Genomic DNA, 24,754 nt, shown 5'->3' with positions numbered 1-24,754 from the left:
GACAAATAAAAAAATCAAGAATCAATACATTCTGATGAATAGAAGCGGTAAAATCATAATTTTGTATCAATTTTATTAAATTGATATTTCTGCCTTTTTTTTGCAAGAGTTTTCTCCCTTTTCAATGCAAATCTTGAAAAATTTAAATGCCAGGATGTCCGGATCTGAGAATAGGAATTTTAAATGGTGATTTTTTTAGTCTTCCTCAAATAAGATTTTATGGGACTTTTTTCTGTGTATATTTGGGGTATAATGCTAAAGATTAAAATTAGAAATCTTCTGGTACTTTCAGGTTAGATTATCAGGGGCGGATCCAGCCATTTTAAAAGGGGGGGGGGTTCCTAACCCAGGACAAAGGGGGGGGGGGGGGGTTCCAATTACATGTCCCCATTCAAATGCATTGATCGTCCAAAAAAAAGGGGGTTCCAACCCCCGGAACCCCCCCCCCCCCCCCCCCCTCTGGATCCGCGCCTGGATTTATGCTAGATTTGGACTACAGCCCATGTTGATTAAAAATAAATTGTCTATGATATACGGATCTCAGTATTTGAGAATCCGGAATTGATTTTTAGTTAATATGTACTTAACGTACTCGTAACAGTAGATTCTGTCCCCTGCGCTGTAATGTTCCATGCTCCATGTGGTAATATTGTTTTTATTCTGAATGTGATAATTTAGGATAATAAGTCTTTCTATTGCTGAAATTTTGTTCACATTTCATGCAGGTATGCACAAATCACAATCTATTTGTTAAGTATTTATGACTAAGGTTCATCAAAAGGAATTGAAAACATGGCACATATGACTTCGCATTCTTATTCAATTTTTAACGTTTTATACTGATATTTTCATTTTTTATTTTTTTTGAAGGTGGCACATTGATAGTAAAAAGAAAATATCAGAACAGCAAATAGAAATAGTGAATAATGCCCCCGAGGTCATATGTTATAGGACTAATGGCATAGGAAGACACACTTTCAACGTAAATTTATAATTTTTATGAGTTCGCGAAATCTTTTTTTCCCTGGTGGTCTTTGATAAAAAATTTGCAGGTCCTCACTATTAATTCTATTGAAAAATTCCCAAACTGTGTCAGTCCTATACCAAATTTTAGTGGTAAAATCCTGAGGACCACCACTTTTCACGAACTCTGAATTTGTCGTATATTTACGAGTAAATTGATAGTGGGTCTTTCTATGGATAGATATAAGTGGCTGTGATTGAAAACTATGCTAATTTACTATTACTCAGGCGAAAACCAGTGGAAATAGAACAAAAGAATCCAAGCTCTTTGTTAGAGAAGGCGATAAATGCTTACTGTAATGTTGACTATGGTAACAAAAAATTTAAAAGTTGATAGAAATAAATAAAATGACAATTTTCTTCTCAATTCTGAAGTGTTCTATTATAAAAACACCATTTGCATATAAGGTTTCAATTTATCTATTACATACTTAAGCAGAACAATTAGATATCAATCATAGGTGCTTGAGGACAGGATCCTGTAATGAGCCCCCCATTGTCCCTCCCCCTTATTATCATAAATCTCAGATTTTTTAATATATATCACTTATTTGTTCCATATATATACTAATATACCATATTTTTACTTTAAATATGCATGTTTACTATCAACGTGAATCTCGACTATAGAGCGAAGCGAAAGGTTGCCAACTTTGTTTCAAGAAATCGGGGCAATGGTCAGGAAAAATTGTTTTAAAATCTAATAAAATGTCTCTTACCGATCTGATCAACGAGTAAATGTACTTGCTGTTCCCATGTAAATTTCCTTATCGAATATCAATTTCCAGACATAATATATTCATGATATTACTGTTTAAACACTTTCAGTGATCGGGAAGGACGTGCGCCCTGCGCCTATAGCGCATAACGACCAGAAATGGCGCATAGAGTGACTTATGTAAGCGCCCACGTGGCGCATGTTATTTTTCACTTGGTTTCGAAATGTTTAGATATTGTAAAATGGATTTCCGATCGTGTTCCGTGCCGCCATGTGTGTGTCTGCACAACTGTGTAATGTTCCTCCAATGATAGGAGCACCTGTATATTTTTGGGAAGTCTCGGGAGTTTTCCAATGGGGTAAAAGAACAGTACGGTATAACTGATTACCCCAAAAAACGCAATTAACCATCATCATGATCATTCATGATATGATTTTTATAAACAACTTTAAATTTGTGATATTTGGCTAGTACGGACGAGATTTATCTCTAATTATTATCTTTTCCAGTTTAACTTGCCATTATTTCGATTGAAAAACCCCAAAGCCTTTTTATGAATATAGTTTTTGTCTCCTTAAAAGGCTCTTAACTGTCCTTGTCACTTTTTGGTCTTTGGCTCGTTTTGACATTTTGTAAACATGCCTTCAGTGAATTATTGTTTTGTTCTATCAATGAATGATACTCTCTACTGTTACTGTTGTCATCATGATGAAGTACTAATAATACAAGAATTGTAGAGCGAATGTCAGAAACGTCCTCTAATACGGAAAGTCTGGAATAAGTATGGTATCGACGAAGACCCCAAAAAAAATCATGAACATGAACAAAACAACAGTACCAGTTAACACATTGAAAATAAAGGTTATCTTAAATATTGTCCGGTTTGGAAGAAGTTATTTTATATTCTTTGAAATTGAAATTACAAAATCACAGGAACAATATCCATGATATTATTTAGAATCATAAAGGTAATTGTACCACCACCTCTTTGCCAAAATATACACTTTTTTTTCTTTTTCACTGTAGTCAATTCAAATGGCCCACTCATTTGACAACATGGCCCATGATTTTTGTCGAGCCTGCAACTTTTGTTGCAGAAAGCTCGACATAGGGATAGTGATCTGGCGGCGGCGGCAGTGTTAGCTCACTTCTTAAAAGCTTTATATTTCAGAAGGTGGAAGACCTGGATGCTTCATACTTTGTATATAGATGCTTCATGTTACGAAGTTTCTGTCAGTCACATGTCCAATGTCCTTGACCTCATTTTCATGGTTCAGTGACCACTTGAAAAAAAAGTTCAAATTTTTTGTAATGTTGAATTCTCTCTTATTATAAGTAATAGGATAACTATATTTGGTATGTGCGTACCTTGCAAGGTCCTCATGTCTGTCAGACAGTTTTCACTTGACCTCGACCTCATTTCATGGATCAGTGATCAAGGTTAAGTTTTGGTGGTCAAGTCCATATCTCAGATACTATAAGCAATAGGGCTAGTATATTCGGTGTATGAAAGGACTGTAAGGTGTACATGTCCAACTGGCAGGTGTCTTCTGACCTTGACCTCATTTTCATGGTTCAGTGGTTATAGTTAAATTTTTGTGTTTTGGTCTGTTTTTCTCATACTATATGCAATAGGTCTACTATATTTGTTGTATGGAATGATGGTAAGGTGTACATGTCTAGCGGGCAGATGTCATGTGACCTTGACCTCATTTTCATGGTTCAGTGGTCAAAGTTAAGTTTTTGAGTTTTGGTCTTTTTATCTAATACTGTATGCCATAGGTCAACTATATTTGGTGTATGGAAATATTTTATGATCTTTATGTCAGTCGCGCAGGTTTTATTTGACGGTGACCTCATTTTCACGGTTCATTGACAGTGTTAAGTTTTTGTGTTTTGGTCTATTTTTCTTAAACTATAAGTAATGGGTCAACTATATATGTTGCATAGAAGCATTGTTAGCTGTACAAAATGTACATGTCTGCCTGGCATGGTTCATCTGACCTTGACCTCATTTTCAAGGTTCATTGGTCTTTGTTTAGTTATCTTGGTTAATGTTAAGTTTATGAGACAGTTGTAATAAAACTAAGCTTTATACTTACATGTAGGACTATCAACATAATATCAATGATTAGTATAGAAGGCGAGACATTTCAGCGTGTGCACTCTTGTTTAAAATGGCCCATTGAATTTATTTTTGAGGGGCCCTGGGCCCATAGAGAAAAAATCCTTCCAGATCACTGCACTTTTAATTAGTTTTTTTGCTGGCGGTGTTGCTGTTTTTTTGTCCATTTAACTTTGATCAACGGAAGTTACAAAACAACGACTCTGTGTGGTCGTTGTTTTGTAACTTTACGCTGGTTATTTAGTGTGCACCACATTTTTGATGTTATTTCTTCATAGACAGAAAAAAATTACAGTCCTTCCTTAATACATGTAATGAATAAAGCTGTAAATCATTACTAGTCTATAGATATTGTGAGTAAATTAACAAAAACAAGATTTGCAATTAAAGCAAGTGTTAGAACTTTTTACTATCAAGACTGTAAAGGGATTGTACCTACCAGGGCTCACGCTACCAGGCGACTTGGGCGAAGAAGTCGCTTTCCTGACCGTCACTTCGCTTTCCCCGACCCCCAAAAGCGAAAACAAGTCGCCCTGTTATTGACGACTCGCTTTCAGTCGCTTCCGTCATCGGACATTTTCAATTTTTACCAAGCTGATGAAACATCAATTTTTTAATGATAATTAAAGAAATTTAGACATAAACGATTCATTATCTTAAGAAAAGAGGTTAAAGCATTGTCTTTGCAGTGTGTAGCAGGTTATTTGATAAATTTACAACTTTTTATCACTTTGTGCATGTCCGCAAGTTCCGGTGCTTGTTACTCGAAACCGTACATCAGCCTAAATTTCGGTGGCAAAATAAGTTTGTTACTTCATTTAAACGTGATAAAAGTTGCCTCCAGTAAATGTTTAATCCATTTATTGCATTAAAAACGTCATGTTCCTTTCCAAATAACTTGTCAAACATCGTTTATTTTTGTAAATTTTCTTGCATTCGTCCGCCATTGACCGATTTTTAAACTACGGATCTGAACTGGACCAGCTATGACCGAAATCCGTACTTTTACAATAATAACTACGGACGTACGGATGGAACAGTTGACAGAAGAATATTGATCTCAAAGGGACAAATTACGTATTCCACATGCATTAAGAGACTTTTGGTTACATCTAATTGATTGGTGTTTATAATTCCCTATATTTTTTATGGATTGTTTCAAACTATTGATTAAAGTTGCTAAACTATGAGACTATTATACTAACATCAATATATTATGGCCCAGCTTAATAACTTATATATTTTTTTAATGAGAAAAACTGAATTTCATACACAAGATAGTTTTGAATTAAATTTTATTGATATATTATAATTTCTTTACATTTTTTAAAATAAAAAAATATTTTTTTTAGTGCTAGATATTAAATATTTAGTTGGTAGTTTCTCACAAGAACCTTAGTAAAACTTAAACAACTTTTAATTTGAAATGTTACTTTAATTGTATACTCAGATATGAATTAAACAATATAAAAAGAACATTATTTACATATGACCCTTTATACTATAGTAAAATCCAAATATTGTAGCGCACCACGCGAATGAGCACTTCTCTTTCAAATCTCACCACTTCTCCCTATCAGTTTCAAAAAGAGAAGTCACTTCTCCCTATAATTCTGAAGTAGTGTGAGTCCTACCTACAGCATGACCATGATGACTTGTTACTGCTAATTCAGAAATTATTATGTTAACTTATTGCATTTTTTTAGGAATTGACAAACATGCAATAAATTAATTATTGCAATTTCATGATCATGAATAAATGCATATAGATATATGAATCCTATATCAGAATGTGAGTTCTGATATAGCCATGCTTACCCATCCAGTTGCATTATTCAGAATAATATAACCCTGCAATAATTTTTAAATTCACAGAATATGTTTGTTCCAGATATTTGTTATATTAGGCCATAACTTGTATTTAACAATTGAAATTATTGTGTCATCTTACTTTTTTTTCAGATGTGATTTGTCAAAACAATGGAGGAAACAGAAATTGTGACGCAGACTCTCTGTTCTGTCAGCTTTGAGTTTTATAACAACACTGAAATAAAGAAGTTAAGCGTGAAGGAAATAAATAATGCCCAGACATTCGATACACTTCTTAATGCTAATCCTGGAGGATTATATGATTCAGCATTAGGTACAGTCTAGGGATGCATATTTTCTTCCTATTATTTTACCTGTATATGAAGGGTTGGGGTATGGTTTATGTCTTTTCATCAGTTCATTTGTGAATCACTAATATTTGTTTTTGGATGACAATATAAATACTGTTGAAGGAATTTTTCCAAGAAACATTTACAACTTAATGAAATGTAATACAAAAATGTATAGACAGATTTGGGGTTTAGATTTAACATTAAAAATATATATAATTTTAATGTGCGTATTGTTATGCGTTTACTTTTCTACATTGGCTAGAGGTATAGGGGGAGGGTTGAGATCTCACAAACATGTTTAACCCTGCCGCATTTTTGCGCCTGTCCCAAGTCAGGAGCCTCTAGCCTTTGTTAGTCTTGTATTATTTTAATTTTAGTTTCTTGTGTACAATTTGGAAATTAGTATGGCGTTCATTATCACTGAACTAGTATATATTTGTTTAGGGGCCAGTTGAAGGATGCCTCCGGGTGCGGGAATTTCTCGCTACATTGAAGACCTGTTGGTGACCTTCTCCTGTTGTTTTTTTCTATGGTTGGGTTGTTGTCTCTTTGGCACATTCCCCATTTCCATTCTCAATTTTATAGCTTTTGCTTTTCAGGAAAATACAGGTACAGAGAGTTTTTTTAGATCTTTACTCTGATCATCATGTTTCACAGTAATTGTTGTAATAAATTTGTACCTGGCTGAAAAGTCAATGGAACACGAGTTCATTAAACAAATTACAAATACTTAAAAGAGTGTGCTATGCATAACATGGGATTTGTAGATTAAAAAACATGGATACAGCACATAAAATTATGCATGAAAATACAGTAGACCATGAATATATATGTATATTAGACTAAAAAGAAACCAAGTGTGAATATTTATAAGAATTTAATAAACAGTCAGAATTTTCTTAGACATTTAAAGAATATCATTGCTTTTATTCCTTTTAATGTTAAAGAAGCATTATATTGGGTAAAATAGAAATTTTATTAAGGTGGTTCTGTAGAGGAAAAAAAATAAAACAATAATACAATTCATAGTTGTTTGTTTGATATTTTTTGTCTGGCCTGTCAATTTTTTACAGTCTTGTAAATTGTGATATATTTTCAGGTCCAACTGACAAAACCGATGTGTGTGGAACATGTGGTCTCAACTTTGTCCATTGTCCAGGACATATGGGACACATTGAACTTCCTGTTCCTGTTTTCAATCCTGTATTTTTCAAGATAATGTATAAGGTTTGTTTGTTAATAATGTTATTTCATACAAAAATGAAAAGATATGAACTTGTTTTTAGCTCAACTGACTTCAAAGGCAAAAAAATAGTCAACAATACAAGATCTACTAAAAAGTTCAAGGTTAAATGTCTCCTCATTTGAGTTAAGGACCTTTATATGATATTTGTTTGTGTTTTTACCTATTACCTAATAGATGTAGAGAAATTTTAAATAGTAAAAATTAACAACTTGGAAGGATCTACCAATAGGTTAACATTGTTGGTATCGTCTGATGACTCCTAACAGGAGTTATTGCCCTTCAATGACGATTTAATGGTTTTCCAAAGTCTGCAATCAAGCCTATAGAAAATTTGTACTTTGTTAAATTATTAAACTAGTGGTTCACCTTTATCCACAAAATTCATGAAAAATGTTATTCAACAAATAATAATGAATCCACAGGTACATCTCAAAATAATGATGTAAGTAAGGTAAATGTAAGCTGGTAAGCATGGTTGCTAAGTCCTCAAGGAACTTTGACAACCACTGTTTGTAGCCAATAAAAATGTATTCTGACAATTAAAAGAAAGTGTTTGAAAGGCAGATGACAGTGTCATCAGGTAAAACAAAGATTTTGTAAGGCAAAACAAAAATTTGTAGGCATGCAGGTTTGACCATTATTTTGTAAATGATTAATTAAAATAGTTTTCTTGTAGACTTTATGTGGATCTTGCTTTGAGTGTACACGAATGGCAGTTAAAACAATAAATAGTGCAGTATTCATAAGTCAAATGGAATTACTTGATCATGGACTTTTGACATCAGCCATGGAAGTAGAACAATATGGAAACCACCTTCAAATAGAAATGCAAGACTCAGATGAGATACCTGACAAGGTAAACCAATGGGTACAACAACAGATAAAAGGTAAGCACATTCCTTCCTGGTCCTATATATTGAATTGTTAGATTTAAAACAGTCATGGGAATGTCATTCAAATATATATTTTATTTTTACTATTTCTCAACACTGTTGTTCACACAGAATAACACATTTGAAGCCATTCATGTTGAGATTAAAAAAAAAAAGGAAAAAAATAAATAAAAAAATCTGTATCTCATGAAGCCAACATTTAGCTATTACCAACATTTTTTAACTAACATGGCCATAATATAAAAAAAAAGCGAAGATGTGGTATGATTGCCAATAAGACAACCCTTCATACAAGACCAAATGACACAAACATTAGCATTTATAGGTCACTGTACAGCCTTCAACAATTAGCAAAACCCATACCTCATAGTCAGCTATAAAATGCCATGAACTGAAAATTGTTTAACAGTCCAATTGAGAAAACTAATGGCCTAATTATGTACCAAATAATGAAAGAAAAACAAAAATGATATACACCAACAAACAACAATCAATGAATTACAGGCTTCTGACTAGGGACAGGCACATATAGAGATATTCTCCTCTGAAATTACTGATCAAATTTTATCCAAACTGCAGGTGAATGTTCCTTAGGATATCTTGTATACATTTTGTTTGTTTTGGTCAGTCAATAAATACTATAGCTAAAAATAGAGCATAAGGGTACAATGCGTCAATTGTGTTTGATCTTAAAACCATAACAGAGAAAAAAATCTGACAGGGGCTACAAAGTTCATAATAACATTTATACCTACTTCAAAGGAGTAGGTCCAGTAAGACCCCTTTTTGGCCTCAAAATTTAGCAGTTTTACAAAATTGTTAAAATGTAAACTTTTAGTTATTTATTGGACAGTAGAATGCTTCTGCTACATAAATATGGGCTGTTTTTGACAATAGAATGCACATATATTGGGTACTAGCACCATTAAGTCATGCTAAATTACTGAAATCTTCACAATTCTAGCATTTTAGTTAAATTTTAGACGGTTTTCATGTAAAACGGAAGTGGCCGCATTCGTGTTCATCCTTAATATTGAAATGCAAGTTGTATTTTATGATAATACATAACATATATAAAGGTTGAGGATGAACACGGATGCGGCCACTTTCATTTTTGACAAAAACCATCTGAAAAGTGACATTTTTCGGCATATTTGGTAGATTTTTCATATTTGAGCTTGAATCGGATCGTTTTTAATGACTAAATCAGATATAATCTTTCACATTAACTAATTGTATCAAATGAAATAGACACTTAAGTGTTTAAAAAGTGGTCAAAATTTTTCGTCAGATGAAACTGAAATTTGAGGCCAAAATCGGTCCTTACCGGACCTACTCCTTTTGTGACCAAAATTTTCAGATGAATCTCTTGGGAGTTATTGCCTCCTAAATGAAGATCTTTTGGGCTAACCTTCACATACATTGAACAACAATTTTCTTATAGAAAATAACAATTTCCAGTATATAAAATAAGAAGAAATCTGTGACCAGTCTTTCTGTTGTAAAATATTTTTTCTTTAATTTGTAGACAGCACAGTAGAAAAAGACTCATCAAAACATATAACGGCAGCCAGGACATCATTTGTTACTAACTTTTTGAGAGAGTATTTGGCCAAGCAAATAAAATGTCCACATTGCCAAGAGAAAAAGAAGAAATTACATCATGAGCATTTCAATAAGATACTTCTGCAACATAAATTATCTTCCAAGTAAGTATTTATTAAATGTATAGGCAAATACTTAATGCTAAACTCAGCCACTCTACAGCACGGATCATCTTTTATGGATTAGTGTATAATTGCTGCAGCATTAATGATATAGGGATTACTATCTGGTGGCAGCAGTGGTTATGTATTTGTATAAAGCTTTCAGAAAATATAAGATATATGAGTTGATGGGCATGCTACATTATTCATTATTGCTATCTTACAACCAATTGCATTGAGTGTGTAAGCAAGGCTAATATCTTTGGTAAGCTTGCTTGCTAGCTGAACCCTGAAGTCCTTATTAGGTAAGGTATACTACCCTCCTTTAAAAGTAGACTAGTCCGACAGATAACCAATCTATCTGTCTGTATGATAAGCCTAGTTTGAAAGGAGGATATTATACGTTACCTAATGATGACTTCACTGTTCAGCTATCAAGCAAGCTAACCAAAGAGATAAGAATTACCTACACACTCAATGCAATTGGCTGTAAACCATCTCAACTTGTTTTTTTTTATCATAATATCCTATATCTACTGTACATCTTTTGAAGTAAAGTCCTTAAAAGTGCTTTCTTAATTGATACAACAACACACTGAAAATAAATTCAATCTTTAAAAAAAATAAGTTAACATGTTTACTGTGGCCTAGAGGTTGATTACCTGAATGCTGCATTAAATTTTAGGTTCTTCCTATTTATCTGTAACTACTTTCATGACCTTAGACAAAAATAAAAATCCATATTTATTTGATTTTATGGCAGGAATTTATTAGTTTTGTTGACCATGAGTGATTCTTGAAGGTTTATAATATATTTTTTTTATTATTCACAGAGATAAGTCTAAAGTGAAAAAGAAAAATGACAAAAGTAATAAAGAAAACGAAGAAGAAGAAGATCCAGGTGATGAGGAAGAGGATCAAAATCCATCCAAATCTACTGGTACCCAGAGATACTTAACACCTACAGAGCTAAGGGAACACATGCGTGGATTATGGACAAATGATAAGACATTACTGAAACATTTGTTTAAAGCTCTGTCATTAAATGTGGCTGATCAGTCAACAGATATATTTTTTCTAGATGTTATTCCTGTACCACCATCAAGATTCAGGCCAGTAAGTATATCTTGTAAACAAGTATTCACATTACCTATACTTTTAATTAGGCCATATATAATAGAAATTATGATAGATGAATCACAAAAATGATTGTTGAGGCAAAATCTATTAAAAAGTCAAATTTTGCTGATATAGTTTGTAGATTTTCATACGCTAAGGTGAGCCACAGGCTCTTTAGAGCCTATAGTTTGTCATAATTTCCCCCTGCTGATACATATCATTAAAAATGTGTGATTTACAAATAAGAAAAATAAACTGCTAGATGAACTGGGGTCATTCAAGGGAAAATTTGTCTTTGGACATTGTCACATGAAGATATTTGCTTTGTGACATCATAATTTTCTTAGTAATTAGCACCAGTTGGAAAATAATGTATTATAATCATCAACAAGATCATAATTTGGCATAAACAATAGATCATTTTTGTTCTGATCTTCTTTGTAATGTTCTAAGTGAAACAAGGATTTAAGCATTCACTTCCCATATTTATCATGAATGTAGGTCAGAAAGTCACAGGACAAAAAGTCACAATTCATTTTTTCTGATTATTTTCTTTGAATAAAACATGCTTATTTCTAAAAAAAATATTTTTGTATTTTTCTTGAACTATTGTATATAAACCAACTTTGTAAACAAATTTTATCAAAAAAATATCAAAATTGATCAAGTAATTGTTAAAAATCAAAATGTCAAAGTGGTTTGGCACTTTAATGGCTTCATGGTGCCAAGAAATATATCATTTGCATGATTAAAATTAAATAAATCTTCATTTTTCAAGTATAATGACACATTTCCTAAAGTTAAACATGAATATATGAATCATTGTGAATTAAAAAGTAAATATTTCAAGATTTTATCTTACATATTCAAACAATTTGTCAAAAAATTATTTGTGACTTTTTGTCATATCAAATTTGTGACTTTATGACCTGTGTCTTTTTATCCTGTGACTTTCTGTCTGTTTACCTTTATCATATGATATAAAACTAAGTTCCAATATATATTATATATTTGTTCATTTTTAGGTAGCAAGAATGGGTGACAAACAGTTTGAGAACCCTCAGACTGCTAACCTCTCCAGACTTCTGAGTGATTCCGTAATAATACGACAGATTATAGACTTGATGGATAAACAAAACAAGGATAAATCAGAGACTGTTGAAATACCTGTAAGTCTATACATTAAGTAGAACAATAATTTAGAATTGTGGTTGGTACTTAGTGAAATCAAATCAATGGAAAAAGAGCTCTCTATTTAAAAGGTAAAAATGATCAAAATGAAAAGATTAAGATAATTAACATCTTTGTTCATATTTATAACAAGTTAATTGCAGCCATGTAATTTAGGAATATTTTTACAATATTCATGTATTTACTGGTACAATGTATACATATGTAAATTGTAGTATGAAGATAACAGATAAAATGTCTCTCTTTTATAATTAAAAAGACAAGTAGTTGTATAATAACAGGCTTGGCTTATTGTAAATTATTTTGTACTTTGAAGATGACTCCTCCTAAATTCCATTGAAATAAATTTGAATCAAGATAAAAGATTTGTCTAAGCATCAATCATAAACATTTGAAAAAAGTATGATAATCTCAGTAATGACACAAAGTGATTAAACTGATTAATTTCCAAGAGCTCCCATGAAATGGCATGATCTCTACAGTGGAAATTCAATCATTTAAAACGGGAGATAATTTGTTGGCAATAAAAACAACCTGAATTAAACCATGACCATTAAAATAAACTTCATCTGTTATTTCTCGGCAGTAAAATTGTATGGCTAACAAATTTGAACTTTCACAGAAGTTTGAGCTCACCTACAATTCATGTCATGTTTTGGGGGTTCCTTTAACCCAACCTGTTTTATTGAATAAAATTGTTGTGTTTTGACATAAAAGATACTATTACTTTTAGTATTCAAGTGCATTCTTGTAAAACAATCATCCTAATTTGACAAAAATTAAAAAGTTGGGAAGAGCAACAAAGTGTACAGATTCATAAAGTATTGTCCATGAAAAATGTGTCATTGAAAGAAGAAGATTTCCCACTTGAATTTGAAACAAAATTAGCCTGACAAACAATTTTTAAAGACAATGAAAGAAGCCTTAAACAATTTTAATGCAAATTTTGAAAATTATCCTTTTACTTTGACTGGAAGTCCTATAATGAATCTTGTGTTTCAGACAAGTTTATCCGTTGTACCAGGGAAAACACTAGTAGATAAGTTACAGAATGGTTGGATATTCTTACAAACACATGTGAACAGCTGTTATGATGGTGAACTTGATAGATTATCTACAGAAAAAAGAAATGGAATTAAACAGGTAAAATATTTAAAATCTATTCATAACTATATGTTTATATACAGGAAATAGTTTAAATTCATTTGATGTTGAACAGTATTGCATGACATTCCTTCTTATATTATCACTGTATTTTCCATAAATTGAATCTGGGGACGACCCCTGTCAAAGTAGGCCACAGCTCTACAATTTGAGCATATGGAGTACTTCACTAGCACAGCTACTGGAGGACGGTTATGAAGCTGTTTGGTTAGGTGAAACCCTTGTCTTCTACTGAAATTGTTATTAAAATTTATGCATAAAAAGAAATGTTCTAGAAATTGTCTTTTTTTAAGCAATTTTCTCTTATTTTGTATTACAGAAAGATAAGAACATGACTGGAAAATTTGCTTGTCTGGCTGTTATTTTTTGAAAATTAAAAGTTCTCATACTGAATCTGTGTTTTTGCCATTGTTGGGCCTACCTTAAAAAAAAAGAAAATTGGGTATAATTGCCAATGAGACAACCCTCCACAAGAAACAAAATGACATAAAAGTTATAAACTACAGGTCATACAACCTTCAACAATGAGTTTAGCTAGTCTTTTTCATATTTGCCATTGCTGATATATGCAACTGAATTACCAAAACTTGACTGCTTATTTTGGAATAACTATGACCAAAGTTTTGTCCAATAGAAACATTAATAAATAAGATACATTTATACTTCAGCTGTTGGAGAAGAAGGAAGGATTGTTCCGTAAGAACATGATGGGAAAGCGTGTTGATTTCGCTTGTAGATCAGTTATTTCCCCTGATCCTTCTTTAAATACTAATGAGATTGGCATCCCAGAAGTGTTTGCTAAGAAGTTGACCTTTCCACAGCCAGTGACGCCATGGAATGTTCATGAATTAAGACAAGCTGTTATAAATGGACCATTAAAACATCCAGGGTAATACTTTATTATGTATTCATTTATTTTTTCATAGATATTTGATTTCATTGTTTTGCCAAGTTAAGCCTTCAAGGGTATTTTATTTTTTACTTCCATGAAATATTTAAATTTGTCGTCCACCTTTACCCATGAATTTCACTGAAACTTGTATATCACCAATAATAATAAATCCTCAATAATAAGCCAACTGTTTTTTTCATTTCATATCTGTTGTGAAAGTTAATTTCAATAATCTTATTTAGTATAATAAATATTTATTAATGATTATAGTTTTATGATATTTTTCCAAAGTGATGACTATGAAGGCTCCAATAAGATACAAGCTGAATTCGGATATACCATGAAGCTTTCAAGAGCAGATGAAAATCTTGCTCCTAATATACTTGAATAGTGGAAGCTTAGCATACATATGGAATTGTTGTTTTACAGTTAAAGTTTTAATTCTAAATTACTTGAATCAGTCAACAGCAGTGTTTTGAAATCTTTTTTAATCTGAGGGTGTGAGTTAGAGCTCTGCACTTGACAGGTGCATTTGACTCCAATCTTAATTGGCTTAGATTGCCAGTTTTCCTGCTAAAGGTTGATGTTTTTCTTTTCCATTCTGGCTTCTTTTAACAATAAAGCTGGCCACCACCATATAGCCAATAGTGTGTAAAGTGGCGTTTTAAAACCAACAATCAATCAATCTATCAGTTTTAATCCATAAACCCCAATGCAAAAGAAAATGAACTGTAGCGAAAAAACAACTTACATTTGCTCAGTATGCAATTTGTAAGGACATCATGGAAATAGCTATGGTGGAGTCAAGTAAACATGGAATATATTGTGTCGAAAGCACAGCATCCAAAAATGTCAATTTGAATTTGCCATACAAATTGCACTAGAATCTGTTTTTAGCTCACCTTTCCTAAAAGGAAATATGAGCTTTTACCATCACTTGGCGTCCGTCGTCGTCGTCGTCGTCGTCGTAAACTATTTTAAAGATCTTCTCCTTTGAAACTACTGAACCAATTCAAACCAAACTTCATCTGATTGATTCCTAAGGTATCTAGAATAAAGTTTGTGTTTTTATTCCCATTTCATCAAAAAACATGGCCGCCATGGCTAAAAATAGAACATAGGGGTAAAATGCAGTTTTTAGCTTATAACTCAAAAACCAAAGCATTTAGAGCAATCTGACCTGGGGTGAAATTGTTTATCAGGTCAAGATCTATCTGCCCTGAAATTTTCAGATGAATCGGACAACCCGTTGTTAGGTTGCTGCCCCTGAATTGGTAATTTTAAGGAAATTTTGCTGTTTTTGGTTATTATCATGAATATTATTATAGATAGAGATAAACTGTAAACAGCAAAAATGTTCAGCAAAGTAAGATTTACAAATAAGTCAACATGACCGAAATGGTCAGTTGACCCCTTTAGGAGTTATGGCCCTTTATAGTCAATTTTTAACCATTTTCCATAAATCTTAGTTATCTTTTACAAAAATCTTCTCCTCTGAAACTACTGGGCCAAATTATTCCAAACTTGGCCACAATCATCATTACGGTATCAAGTTTAAAAATTGTGTCCGGTGACCCGGTAAACCAACCAAGATGGCCACCATGGCTAAAAATAGAACATAGGGGTAAAATCAGTTTTTGGCTTATAACTCAAAAATCAAAGCATTGAGAGCAAATCTGACATGGGGTTAAATGGTTTATCAGGTCAAGATCTATCTGCCCTGAAATTTTCAGATGAATCGGACAACCCATTGTTGGGTTGCTGCCCCTGAATTGGTAATATTAAGGAAATTTCGCTGTTTTTGGTTATTATCTTGAATATTATTATAGATAAAGATAAACTATAAACAGTAATAATGTACAGCAAAGTAAAACCTAAATAAGTCATCATGACCAAAAAGGTCAATTGACCCCTTAAGGAGTTATTGCTCTTTATAGTCAATTTTTAACAATTTAAAATTTGTAAATTTTCACTAACATTACCTACTGTAACTACTGGGCCAAGTTCATTATAGAGATAATTGCAAGCAGCAAGAATGTTCAGTAAAGTAAGATCTACAAACATATCACCATCACAAAAACACAATTTTGTTATGAATCCATCTGTGTCCTCTGTTAAGTATTCACATAGACCAAGGTGAGCGACACAGGCTCTTTAGAGCCTCTAGTTAATTGTTGAAAAGATTTCAAAATTGCCTGTAGTAATTAATTAATGTAATAGATATTGAAATATAATTGATATAATCATCTCTTTTGAAATCAATGTTTATGTTGTTAATGTGAGCATGTTTATGACATTTCTCATTTTAGGGCATCCTTTGTTGTAAATGAAAATGGTGGCAAGGTCATGTTAAGTGCCACAGATAAAACCCAAAGAGAGGCTATAGCTAAACAGCTACTGACACCAAGTAATAATGGATCTATGATGGGATGTAAAAAGGTAATGCCTCCATAATAGCACTTTACATACAATTAGCACATTTTTACTATGTAACCATTTCATTATGCCCCAGATGTGGTGGAGGGGGCCTTTAGTTTTACCCTTGGCAATCTGTACATCTGTCTGTCTGTACATAAAAAAACATCTGTTTTCTAACTCTAGTTTGTCTCGTCTACTGTTATGAAAGTTATACACAAAGCTAATTTTCATCAAACACATCAGGCTTAAATTTGGGTGCCGTCACTTTCACCATTCTCAAGTTATGTCCCTTTATTAATGAAAATTATACCAAATTTGACTTTTCCACATTCTAATTTTAGTTTGCCTCAACTAAATGTATATAAACTTATACACAATGCTTATTTTCACCAAAAACTGATCAAATTTTAATTTTGGTGGCGTCACTTTCATTTTTCTTGAGTTATGTCCCTTTAAAAATAGAAAAATTGCTAGATTTGCCATTTCCATGCTTTAACTTTAGTTTGCCTTATGAAGAAGATTTTTCAGCAGGTTCTGCAACATTATTGTAAATCCATACAGTACCTCTAAAATGAATAAGAAATGTGTTGTGTTAGTTCTTTAAATGCTTCACTTGTTTATTTTGTTTTGAAGGTGCTTAGACATTTGAAGAATGGTGATGTTCTATTGCTTAACAGACAACCAACACTTCATAAATCTAGTATCCAGGCACACAAGGTAAGGTTGGGCAAGACATCATAAACTGAGTAACCAGGTTAAAAAAAATAAGGATAGACCTTGTAATCAGGAACACATTTGGGATACTAGAGAAATCAATGTTAATTTTTATGAAATCTACAAACAAAGTTTTTTTATGTCACATTTAGGTTTGGTCATCATTTACATACTTGAGATTTCTGTTTCCAAAATGTCCATATTTTCTAAACTTGTAACTGAGATAAAAAAATTAAAAGATTGTACTGTATTTATACTTGATGTTGGCTATACAGGTAAATTTTGTGGCTCTTTCAACAGTTAAAAAGGGATTTAATAATTTTCCTTTTACATATGAATTTTTTTTTAGTTTGGGGCATTATGTGTATCTGTTTGTGCCTCTGTTCGATTGTCCTTCCCTCTGTCTGTTCCACTCAAAGTTAAAGTTTTTGGTTGAGGTAGTTTTTGATGAAGTTGAAGTCCAAATAACTTGAAACTTAGTACAAATGTTCCCTATGATATGCTCTTTCTAATTTTTATACAAAATATAGAAACTTAAATAGATTGAAGAGAAAAATATATGCAGAATTATAGAAAGAAAAAAAGAAACCTGTTTTATCAGTTATATCCAGTAAAATCTGAAAAGAAATGATATAAAACCATAAATGTGTTTGTCCCTTAAGGAATCTTACATGGCTGTATAATTGACCTTTTGTCATTTACTTTGTAGGCTAGAGTATTACCAGGAGAGAAAACATTAAGAATGCACTATGCTAATTGTAAAGCTTATAATGCTGATTTTGATGGAGATGAAATGAATGCTCATTTCCCACAGAATGAACTATGTAGAGCAGAAGCCTATCATATAGGTAAGAGGATTGACTTTAATTTCTCTCTCAATGCTTTTGTTTTCTGAGTGATTTTGAAAGCCCTAAAAGACTCCACAAGTTCCAAATTAAAATCCCTTTTGAAGAAACTTCCAATACTTTGATCATTTGAACAAATTTTGAAGGACACATGGAAACTAGGTGGCCTTCGGCTGTTATAAGCTCTTTAGTCAGGTTGTTGTCTCTTTGACATATTGCCTATTTCCATTCTCAATTTTAAACATTAATTATTTTTCTGCTTAATATTGTCCCCAGAAGAAAGCATTTTTTTAAACAATAAAAATTCCAGGAATTTAAAGATAAATCTTTAACCAGAAATATTAAATTGTTTATATGCTTTATTATAGTGGCTACAGACCATCAGTATTTAGTGCCAAAGGATGGCACACCATTGGCAGGCCTTATCCAAGATCACATGATTGCTGGAGCTTCATTGACAATGAGGGGAAGATTTTTCAACAGGTATTATTACACATTATTCCTTGTTAAAAGCAGATGCATTATAATATAAATTCCAATTTGTAATTTCTTTTATATGCCTCATTTATTATGCCCCATTTATGGGAATTATATTTTCTGGTCTGTGTGTTCGTCCGCTTGTTTTTCTGTTTGTTCATCCGTCCGTCTGCCCACTTCAGGTTAAAGTTTTTGGTTCAGGTTAAAGGTTTTGGTCGAGTTAGTTTTTAATGAAGTTGAAGTCCAATCAACTTGAAATTAAGTACACATGTTCCTTATGATATGATCTTTCTAATTTTAATGCCAAATTTTCACAGTCCATTTAACATAGTAAATGATAGTTCGGATGGGGCATCCATGTACTAGGGACAATTCTTTTTTTTTTTTTATTTGAAGATGAAATATCTAATACAATATATAGAAATTTCACATATTTAGAACATCACAGTATCTCTATTGTGGGTGGTATACTGCAATGTCCTTGTCTATAGGTTCATCTGTTTGTCTGTTCATCTGTCCATAACTTTTTTTTTCATAGTGCCCAGCTTCTCTATTATGAAATGATTTGATAATTGGTCTCCTGCTCTGTAATATTTAGTTGTATAGTATGAATGATTATGAGAGGCAATTTCTTTCTGACAATAATTTGAGTATTTATCATACCAATGAGCATGGAATATTTTCTTCACAAATTACTTGGCTTCTGTATTAAAGATGGATTTGATATTTGGTTAAGTCAGACTTGCTTGGCATTCATTTACTGTTTGACAATATGAGAACAATGTCTAATAACGATTGGAAGTATTCTTTACAGGACATCATATACAAGGTTTTTTTTAATGCAGTTACAAACTGTTATTACTATTGTAGTACTGTAAATTTAGAAATTATTGCGAGGTTTTTGTAAATGCGAATAATGCAACTGAATGAGAAGTGCAATGCCAATAATAAAAACTAGCATTCTGATATATGACACATACAAATGTATGCAGATTTTCCTGAAATCGCAATAATAAATCTTGCATTTCAGTCTATTCTTCAAAATTCGCAAAAATAATTGCAGGCAATAACTTTTAAATTTATAGTAGTTTTAGGTTTTGATTTGATTACAGCTTCATGTCTCCATGACTTTTGTTGTAATCTTGCCATTACTCTTTTGTATTTTTTTTATCTAATAATAAATACATTTTTATCTATTAATATGTACGTTTTTATTTAGACATGACTATTGTCAGCTGGTGTACACAGCACTAGGTGATAAGCATGGAAATATCAGGATGTTGAAACCAGCTTTGATTAGACCGTACATACTGTGGTCTGGTAAACAGGTTAGTCAATGTTTATTAATATCAAATTAAATACATTGTAAGCACATGAAAGACAAATATGAAAGGTGTTATTTGTTTAGTACTTGTGACACAGTGTAGAAATTGAGAATGTTCAGTCAATTAAAGATTTTTGTCCTCTATTCTTCTGAAAATTTTATATTAAGGTAATCATGAAAATTGTTTTTTACTTGTTAGAAAATAACTTTGTTGGTGAATGTAATGCTATAAGTGTTTATTTTTGACATGTGTTTTGTAGGTTTTGTCAACAGTTCTGATTAATGTCATTCCTCGTGGTAAACCTGCTTTACATTTGGATGGTAAAGCCAAGATTAATGAAAGGGTATGTTATATTACAACTCCTCGTAATGTAAATTATGTACCATTTATGTTAAAGGGGACGATTTGAATCAAATTCTCATATTAGACTTTTAACAATATAAAAAATTTAATCCAAATTATAAAAAGTCCAAATCAAACAATTTACAGGGTATGAGCTCTATAATATATAGCTTCGTTTCCTGTGTATTTTAGTCTAGACGCCATCTAAATAAAGTCATATGAAACCTAAAATTTAAAAAAATGATGCATATGATTTTTATAACTAAATGGATAGTTTTCATGATAAAACTTATGTATGTATACTTTTTTCTGAAGAAAACTCTTTATTTTGTCCACATTCAGAAGAAGTATACTTTATTTTAATTGCTTGCTTCCAGGAAGCAATTCGCTGACACATTTTCCATATATGCAAGTGACCTTAGCGTGAACCTTCTCGTAAAAATCCGGTGATTGCAATAAACATGAATCTGTCAATAAAATAAACAATTATCTGATTGTATATGTTAAACATGTGCTCAACATCCATGCTTTTTGTTGATTGTTTACTATAAGGTGACAATCTGTAAACTTCGGCTTCAAAAGACGGCAGTTAATGAACTGCCATTTTTGTTAAATCATATCAGACAGAGAGAAATAAAATTGACGATTATACGATATCTTAGGGACGACATCAAAAGTTCAATGAAGGATAAAAAACTTAATTCACATAGTTTTTTCGCTGACTCCCCCACCCCCCCTCTTAACTTAATTTGGAAAAAATTGATTGACCAATAAAGGGCATATATGCTTTCAGAGTATACCTTTTGTATCGGATGTTGTTTTCTCCTCAACAATGTATTTTTGTTTTGTATATTGACTTCAACATCTCTTTTATTAAAAATGTGTGAAGAAAGTGTGGGTGTAAATTTATGCATTGGGAAAGATACGGCTAAATCATAATTTTATTAACAATACAATCAGCATGGATTCTGCATTTTTCATCTGTCCATAATGGCATTGTGGTTATGTTTTTTTCTCTTTAAACAGCTCAATATTTCATATAATATATATAGCTTTGAAGTGAATATTGTGCCAACAGCGGAGAGAGGAAAAAGCACAATTCAAAATGAATAGGATTTGTGTTATTTTTATTTAATGTCTGTAGAACACTGTCACTCTAAATTGGGCAACACTTGGGAAAAGGCGAATTAGAACCCGCATCATTTTCCTCTACAAAATTATACATCATCTTGTTGCCATATATCCGACAGACCTACTTACACAATCTGATACAAGAACAAGACAACATTCACATATTTACTCTTTCAGACCCATACAAACCACTAAAGACTCATACGAGCACTCATTCTACCCTAGAACAATCTTGCAATGGAACCTTCTCCCAGTAGCTGCAGTTCAATGTACTACTCTTGAAAGCTTCCGAGAACAGATTCCAATATCTGTTCTCAATAAACATCTAAACATTTAAATAAATTCCACAATGTATATAGTTTTAACCAAAATGTATAGTACAAAAACAGAAGAAAACGAAGTTATGTTGAAATTTTTATTTTTATTTTCGTATTATTCACTGTAAATAAAATTTATATCCCACGCACGCGCGGCACAGATTTATAGTAAAATCAGTGCCCGGCACGTTATCATCAGTATGTTGATGGAGTGCTGAATTAAAAGAAGAACCCAAACAATCTGTGTTGATCTGTATACGATTTCATATCATTCAAAATTCACGATCGATTAAGCGTTTGAGCGACATAGATAATGGAGTCAATTTCGTCCCTATAGTTTCGGCCATAAAATTGTTTTCCGGTACGATTTGACGACTTTCATTTAGTTTGAAAGCCCGTGTAAATGTTAGGGGCGAATTTGAACTTGTATTTTTTATTCCGAAAATCAATGTCGGATAAATAAAACTTGCAGCGATTTTTACCCCCCCACCCCCAAACTATTTGAATAAAGTTTTTTATCCGACATCGATCTTTTGATGTCGTCCCTTAACGTAAAAAATGATAAAACGTGCACAGAAGACTAAGTTTATGATATATACATGCATTGGTTCAAGAATTGGATAAACATTATTTTTCACCAGCTACTGGCTTCATATGACTTTAACTATCAAATGACCACAAAAACAACAGACAGTCACATAACACAATATAAACATAGCATTGATATAAATAGATATATGGACTTCGTGCAAACGGATTTTTCTATGTCTGTTTGATTTCAATTTTATTGTAAAAAGAATAAGGTAATTTTCCATTTTACCTGTATAAAAATGATTTTTTGTGGATCGAATCAGTCAATCAAATGATTTACCATTGTTTTACTTTCCGTGTTAATATTCTTTTCTTTTAATAGCCTAACACGCATCAATCATGCATAAATCATATCTAGCTATTGGATTAAATTGAAGTTCACATGAAAACGGATGCAATTGAATAATTCATCATTGATTTTTTTTTATAGCTTATTTTACAAAATTGAACCATAAGGGCTGCTTATAATGATATTATTTCACTATTTCTCTCTTATTAATGATTGAACTATAATTTAATTTTTTAATGTATCTCGTAGCTGGTGCCCCTTTAAGTGTTTTGTGATATGCTAATTTATTATTTCTTTCTTTAGATTTCTCTTGATTAGTTTTTAGCTCACCTAGCCCACAGGGCCAAGTGAGTATTCTCATCACTTGTCATCCGTCATCTGTCGTCGTCGTTGTCTGTCGCCGTTAACCTTTACAAAAATCTTCTCCTCTGATACTACTGCACCAAATTTCACCAAACTTGGCCACAATCATCATTGGGGTATCTAGTTTCAAAAATGTGTGCGGTGATCCAGCCAACCAACTAAGATGGCCGCCATGGCTTAAAATAGAACATAGGGGTAAAATGTAGATTCTGGCTGATAACTCTGGAACCAAAGCATTTAGAGCAAATTTGTCATTCTGTAAAAATGTTTATCAAGACAAGATCTATCTGCCCTGAAATTTTCAGATGAATCAGACAACCGGTTGTTGGGTTGCTCCCCCTGAATTGATAATTTTTAGAAAATTTTGCTGTTTTTGGTCATTATCTTGAATATTATTATAGATAGAAATATACTGTAACAGCAATTATGTTCAGCAAAGTAAGATCCACAAATAAGTCAACATGACCATAATGGTCAGTTGACTCCTTTTAAGGAGTTATTGCCTTTTATAGTCATTTTTTTTTAATTTTTTGTAAATTTTTGTAATCTTTTACAAAAATCTTCTCCTGAAACTACTGGGCCAAATTTAACCAAGATTGGCCACAATCATCATTGGGGTATCTTTTTAAAAAAATGTGTCTGATGACCCGGCCAACCAACCAAGATGGATGCCATGGCTAAAAATAGAACATAGGGGTAAAATGTAGATTTTTGCAGTATAACTCTGAAACCTAAGCATTTATTGCAAATCTGACAGGGAAAAATTGTTAATCAAATCAAGATCTATCTGCCCTGACATTTTCAGATGAATCGGACAACTGGTTCTTTGGTTGCTGCCTCTGAATTGGTAATTTTTAAGGAAATTTTGCTGATTATGGCTATTATCTTGAATAGTATTATAGATAGAGATAAACTGTAAACAGCATTAGTGTTCAGCAAAGTAAGATCTACAAATAAGTCAACATGACCAAAATGGTCAGTGCACATAGACCAAGGTGAGCAACACAGGCTCTTAAGAGCCTCTAGTTTTGATATAACATTGTAATGAAAAAAGTCCCTGTAAATGATTTCATCGATCTATACCTCAAAAATATTTTATTTAATGAAAAACTTCATGTATTTCCTGAAAGTAATAAGTATTTCAATAAGGTAAAAGGTCATAATTGGGTGATCTCTAAGATTTTTCAAGACTTTATGCAGACATCAGGATTATGCAGACATCCACTACATATATACCACTTACATGTAATCAAAACTTGTTTGATACTGTATAAGTAAGAAAATTGTGTATGTTGAAAACTGAACATGCAATTATAACATTATGATTTGTTGTGGGAAATCATAGACCCATGAAAGCATGTAATCTAATATTATACACTTTTTATTACAATGAAAATGTGTTGCCACAAATTTATATTACATTTCTAATCTTTTATATATATAGATATAGGAAGATGTGGTATGAGTGCCAATGAGACAACTCTCCATCCAAATAACAATTTATAAAAGTAAACCATTATAGGTCATTGTAGGTCAATGTATGGCCTTCAACACGGAGTCTTGGCTCACACCGAAAAAAAAGCTATAAATGGCCCCAAAATTACCAGTGTAAAACCATTCAAACAGGAAAACCAACTGTCTAATCTATATAAAAAAAAAGAGAAACAAGAAACATGTAAAAATTACATAAACAAACGACAAC

At 32.2% G+C, this 24,754-nt stretch overlaps 1 protein-coding gene across 2 annotated transcripts in view; it reads left to right on the top strand.

The window, feature by feature from the left end:
- Positions 1-537: 537 nt before the first annotated feature.
- LOC139516710 (DNA-directed RNA polymerase I subunit RPA1-like) overlaps positions 538-24,754 on the top strand; it is a 40,031-nt gene continuing 15,814 nt past the window's right edge. The window contains exons 1-15 of one of the 2 annotated variants that reach the window (XM_071306969.1): positions 538-643; positions 5,830-6,010; positions 7,129-7,256; positions 7,952-8,162; positions 9,697-9,877; positions 10,708-10,990; positions 12,019-12,162; positions 13,187-13,327; positions 14,017-14,237; positions 16,550-16,679; positions 17,292-17,375; positions 18,082-18,220; positions 18,586-18,700; positions 19,914-20,022; positions 20,279-20,362. In XM_071306969.1, coding sequence (XP_071163070.1) covers positions 5,848-6,010; positions 7,129-7,256; positions 7,952-8,162; positions 9,697-9,877; positions 10,708-10,990; positions 12,019-12,162; positions 13,187-13,327; positions 14,017-14,237; positions 16,550-16,679; positions 17,292-17,375; positions 18,082-18,220; positions 18,586-18,700; positions 19,914-20,022; positions 20,279-20,362 — 2,133 coding nt within the window. In that variant the 5' untranslated portion in view covers positions 538-643; positions 5,830-5,847. Of the gene's footprint in view, positions 726-5,829; positions 6,011-7,128; positions 7,257-7,951; positions 8,163-9,696; positions 9,878-10,707; positions 10,991-12,018; positions 12,163-13,186; positions 13,328-14,016; positions 14,238-16,549; positions 16,680-17,291; positions 17,376-18,081; positions 18,221-18,585; positions 18,701-19,913; positions 20,023-20,278; positions 20,363-24,754 lie in introns of both variants that reach the window. The other variant, XM_071306968.1, reaches the window with a different exon arrangement.

This window comes from Mytilus edulis, chromosome 3 (assembly GCF_963676685.1).
Source record: "Mytilus edulis chromosome 3, xbMytEdul2.2, whole genome shotgun sequence".
NCBI lineage: Eukaryota > Metazoa > Mollusca > Bivalvia > Mytilida > Mytilidae > Mytilus > Mytilus edulis.
This window is presented reverse-complemented; position numbering and strand designations above follow the sequence as displayed.